General features: G+C 50.7%; 1 protein-coding gene across 1 annotated transcript in view; it reads right to left on the bottom strand.

Annotated features, from left to right (window-relative positions):
- Positions 1-4,847, bottom strand: part of Phf21b (PHD finger protein 21B) — a 69,728-nt gene continuing 64,881 nt past the window's right edge. Inside the window, exon 13 of the mRNA XM_028788778.1 lies at positions 1-2,042. Coding sequence (XP_028644611.1) covers positions 1,818-2,042 — 225 coding nt within the window. The 3' untranslated portion in view covers positions 1-1,817. The remainder of the gene's footprint in view (positions 2,043-4,847) is intronic.

Below are 4,847 nucleotides of genomic sequence, written 5' to 3' on the forward strand. Positions count from 1 at the left end.
CTTTGAAATTGGATTTAATGCATCATACAGAAGGAAAACTACACTGGTATATTTAAGACAAACACTTTCTCTAGCCACTATCCACTGGACGGTCCCCCTTGGTCCCAAAAATAAAATAAAAATAAAAATTCAAAACTAAGTCTCGAGACGCGTCAGCAGCTCCCCCTCCCGGGTCCAACCTTCCAACATCCTCCCACGTTTCTTACAAAAATCAAACTCAATCCATCCAAGAAGAAAAAATCAAACCAACAAAAGAACCTGAAGACAGTTACGTCGCCAGCCGCGCGGTAATGCATAATCGGCACCGCGTAACCAATATATAAAGGCGTGCGCCTCGCAGGGCTCACGTTGTTCATCAATAAAAGAATATAAAAATCTTGTTCAACCCAGTGTAATGTGTATTAAAATAGATCTGTATCCTACAGCACAGTTTCTCCCGGAGTCGTGAGAAATGACAAGAGGGAAAGTAAGCTGGTGGCGGGATCCCAGCCAGCCTTCCCGCTCTGCACGTGTGTCTGCGTGCACAGGTGTGCGTCTGTGGCCCTGGCGCATGCACGCGTGCTCACTGCAATTCGGCACCGTGTGATATGCTCGGGGGGGAGCCCTGTGGCTCCTGGTCACATATGGGTTGTGCTGTGTCCCTCGGGACAGGGTGAGGCTTGCTAAGTGGGCTGCATGGCTCACAGAGGTGCAGGAGCCCCCAGGGTGCCTAGGAGCCCATACTCCCTGCAAATAAGGAGACAGCTTTGAGGAGAGCGTCGAGGGCTCTGGAGTCTCCAAAGCCCAGGGCCCCAAGTGCACCACCCTCTCTGCCTTCCCCCTGGATCTCTAAGTCCCTTCTGGGTGCTCCATCTGGTCCCTCTCAGGCGAGGTTACCAATTCCTGTGTCGGAGCAGAGACTATCAGATGCAGAGGGAGGCAGGCAGGGGTGCGCAGTTCACATTACGGATCATACAACAAAAACAAAACGCTATACAAAAAGTGTGAAGCTCTTTTTGGCATAGTGTCTTTAACTGGCAAGAAATGGGCAGGGTGCTTGCCAGCCCCTGCAAAGGAGAGTGCTCTAAAGGCTTCCGGTCTGAAACCTGCCAGGTGCCTCCCCTGCTGAGTGACTGCTCCCTCTGGCCCAGAACTCCATGAGGAAGATTCCAGGGATTGGCAATAGGAAGAGGTGGGCAGCGACAAGAGCATGAACTAGGAACGGATGAGGCAGAGGCCAGGCCGGGCAGCCCATGCAGCGGTGACCCCAGGAGAAGCTGACTTGTTACTTGTCCAGTTAAATGACTCATTATCAACATGGTAATACTGATGGATTAAGGGCCAGCAGGACACAGGGAGCCCCAGGGCCATTGGACAACTACCTAGGTTAGCTACCCTCTCTTGTACCAGAGGCTCACCCCGCCCACCCCACTAACCAGCTACCTGTTGTCAGCTTGCCTCCTCACAGCCATGTGTGGCCCAGTCTGCCTCACTCTCCGAAGTCTAAAGTCTTCCTCTCTTGAGGGGGACAACACAAGAAGAGAGCTGGCCATTAAAACTGACAGCCAAGGAGGCCTCACAGCAGAGGGTGAGGGCCTCCTGTGCCTGGGTCTGAGACACCCTCACCTGGCCTCCAGGTGTCCCTGCAACTGGTGTAGAAACCCACCTCAGGTTGGTTCTGGCTCCAGGACACTCATCCCACTCCTCCTTTCTCTCCTCATCACTCTGTCTAGTTTATTTGTGTCTAAAATTCATAGAGCTTATGAATTAAGGCTGACAGATCCTCCAGGTCTTAAGAGCAAGGTCCCAGTAACTTTCCATGTTGCAGGTCCCTGGGGTCAGTTATGGTTCTGGGGGTGCTGGAGGGCAGTGCGCACGGTGGTGGTGGTGGTGGAAGGCTTGGTCCAGGGCCCGGCCAGAAGCGGGGTGGGGCTGGCGGTTGCCATAGCGACCTGAAGCATCTGCTCACCCTGGATCAGTCTGAGGAGGGCCCGGATGCGGTCCAGCGATGACTGTGTGCCCCGTTGACGGGCCAGGAGGCTTGTCTTCAACTCCAAGCATTTCTGTCAAGGGCAGAAGTGTTGGAGGCAGTGTCAGCATTGAGTTCTACAGCATCCTGGGCCAGCCACCTTGATGAGCCGACTTCTTCTCACAAAGCCTTCCTCTGACCCCCACCCCCAGCAGAGCCTGAAACAGGCCAAGGCCCTCACAAAAAAGTGGGATTAAATACACAGCTGGAATGGCAGGCTGCTGCTAGGGACGACTGTCCCTGTAGAGCTGGGCTGGCAGCAGCCACTTAAGCCCACAGGCTGACTAATGTGCTCTCCTCTTCTGCCTGCTCTCTAGCTCCTCTGTGTGTCACACAGGGATGGCACTGCAGTGGAACTGAGGCCTATGTCAGATGACCATGACACTAGGTCAAAGGATGGCTTCCTTGGGGCACCCTTCAAACTAGGATATAAATAATCAGGGACTCTTGTAGGGCATGTGATGGCTATCCTTGGTGGTCATCTTGACTACACTTGTATTTAACTGAAGTGGGAAGAGCCACTTCTAACCCTGATCTTTGAGGTGAGAAGGTCCACCTTTAATCTGGGCCACATCTGCTGGCCTACAAGTTGGCTCTAGAGTGGAGAGCGCTCCTGCGAGGAGCCACGACAAACATTCCGTTGAACAGCCCCCCCCCCCCCCCCCGACCTCCAGCCACTTTGGGCTTCTGATGCCCATAAACGAACAGGCTAAGAAAGGAAATGACAGTGTCAGGAGGGTGACTCATCCAGACTACCAAGGGGAAGTTGGATTGCCTCTCCACAATGGAGTAATGAAGGTATGGGTCACTCCTCCAGGGAAAGAACCAAGACTTTGCTGAAGTGCTTGCAGAGGGTAGAGGAAATACAGAATGGGTAGTAGAGGAAGGTAGTTATGAATACCAGCTAAGGTCATGTGACTAGCTACAGACATGAGGATTATAATTTACATGAGTGTTTCTGTCATATTTTGATAAGAATACCTTTGTAAGGCTGGGCAGTGGTGGCACAGGCCTTTAATCTCAGTACTTGGGAGGCAGAGGCAGGCAGATTTTTGAGTTTGAGGCCAGCCTGGTCTACAGAGTGAGTTTTCGGACAGCCAAAGCTACAGAGAGAAACCTTGTTTCAAAAAAACCAACCAACCAACCAACCAAAACTAACAAGAAGAATGCATTTGTACAGATGCTTGTGTTTTCTTTCTTCGATTTACTTATCATGTAATATAGCATCAATTAAGAGAATATCAGTGGTTACCATATGTAAATTGAGTTACTAAAAGAATGTCCCTAGCTGGGCAGTGGTGGCGCACACCTTTAATCCTGGCACTCAGGAAGCAGAGGCAGGTGGGTTTCTGAGTTCGAGGCCAGCCTGGTTTACAGAGTGAGTTCCAGGACAGCCAGGGCTACACAGAGAAACCCTGTCTCGAAAAAAAAAAAAAAAAAAAGAATGTCCCTGAAGGAGCATGGCCACCAATTCTAAATTTATAATGCGTTTGTGGCGGTTTGTATGAAGGATAGTGGTATCATGTTAGGCATAGTTATGACATGCTTAAATATATAATGCACTTGCAATTGTACATTCTAGTGTAATGTTCTAGTTGTCTTCATTTGGAAATTAAGCACGACCCTAAGGAGTTATGATTGTGTGTCAATTGACAAGGGGTGGACTTGTGATGGCTATTCTCCATTGTCTACTTGACTACATCTGGAATTGGCTAAACCCCAAGTGGCTGGATACATCTGTGAGGAAGTTTTTTTGTTCTGTTTTGTCTTGCTTTTAAATGAAATCATTTGAAGTGGAAAGATCCACCTTTAATCTGGGCCGCATCTCCTGCTGGCGGCCTTCCTATTAGAAGGGCACAGAAGAAGGAAGCTGACTCTTTTTGCCTGCTCGTTCTCACTAACAAATCCATCCCTTCACTGGCATGAGAATCTACATCCAACCTTGTGGGCTGAACAGTTCCCGGATTCTTGGACCTTCCATGGGTAGACAGCCATTGTTGGACTAGTTGAACCACAGCCTGTAAGCCACTCTAATAAATTCCTTTACATATATTCATCCATTCTGTTCTGTACGGCTGTAACCTCAATACATGAGACCCTAGGCTCAATCCCTGGCACCATTAAAATAAATAAAATATAATAAAACAGAAAAACAGCTTCTCTTAGACCCCAAACTATTATTATGACTGCTACTGTCACAGCACTGCCTTACCATCACCACCATCATCATGACGATCACCGTCACCACCGTCACCACCATCATTACCGTTACCACCACCATCTTCATCATTTTGTCAATTGTCAATCTACAAAGCACTATGTTCTCTTTATAAAGGAGGAAGCTGAGGTTCGGAAAGGCAGGACCTTGTCAAGGTCATGTAGAGGCCGGTTGGTAAGTATTCATGGACCACATCGTAGCTGCACCCTGAACCTACGGGCCCGTTGAGCGGTGCTGGTCAGACTGGGGTCAGTGAGTGGATAATGAGGCACCCCACACACCTGTGCTCCCCTTCACAGCTGAGGCCACGCCCACACACCTGTGCTCCCCTTCACAGCTGAGGCCACGCCCCCACACACCTGTGCTCCCCTTCACAGCTGAGGCCACGCCCCCACACACCTGTGCTCCCCTTCACAGCTGAGGCCACACCCCCACACCTGTGCTCCCCTTCACAGCTGAGGCCACACCCCCACACCTGTGCTCACCTTCACAGCTGAGGCCACACCCACACACCTGTGCTCACCTTCACAGCTGAGGCCACGCCCCCACACACCTGTGCTCACCTTCACAGCTGAGGCCACGCCCCCACACACCTGTGCTCACCTTCACAGCTGAGGCCAC

Source organism: Grammomys surdaster, unplaced genomic scaffold (assembly GCF_004785775.1).
Source record: "Grammomys surdaster isolate TR1022 unplaced genomic scaffold, NIH_TR_1.0 125767, whole genome shotgun sequence".
In the NCBI taxonomy this organism is placed as follows: Eukaryota; Metazoa; Chordata; class Mammalia; order Rodentia; family Muridae; genus Grammomys; species Grammomys surdaster.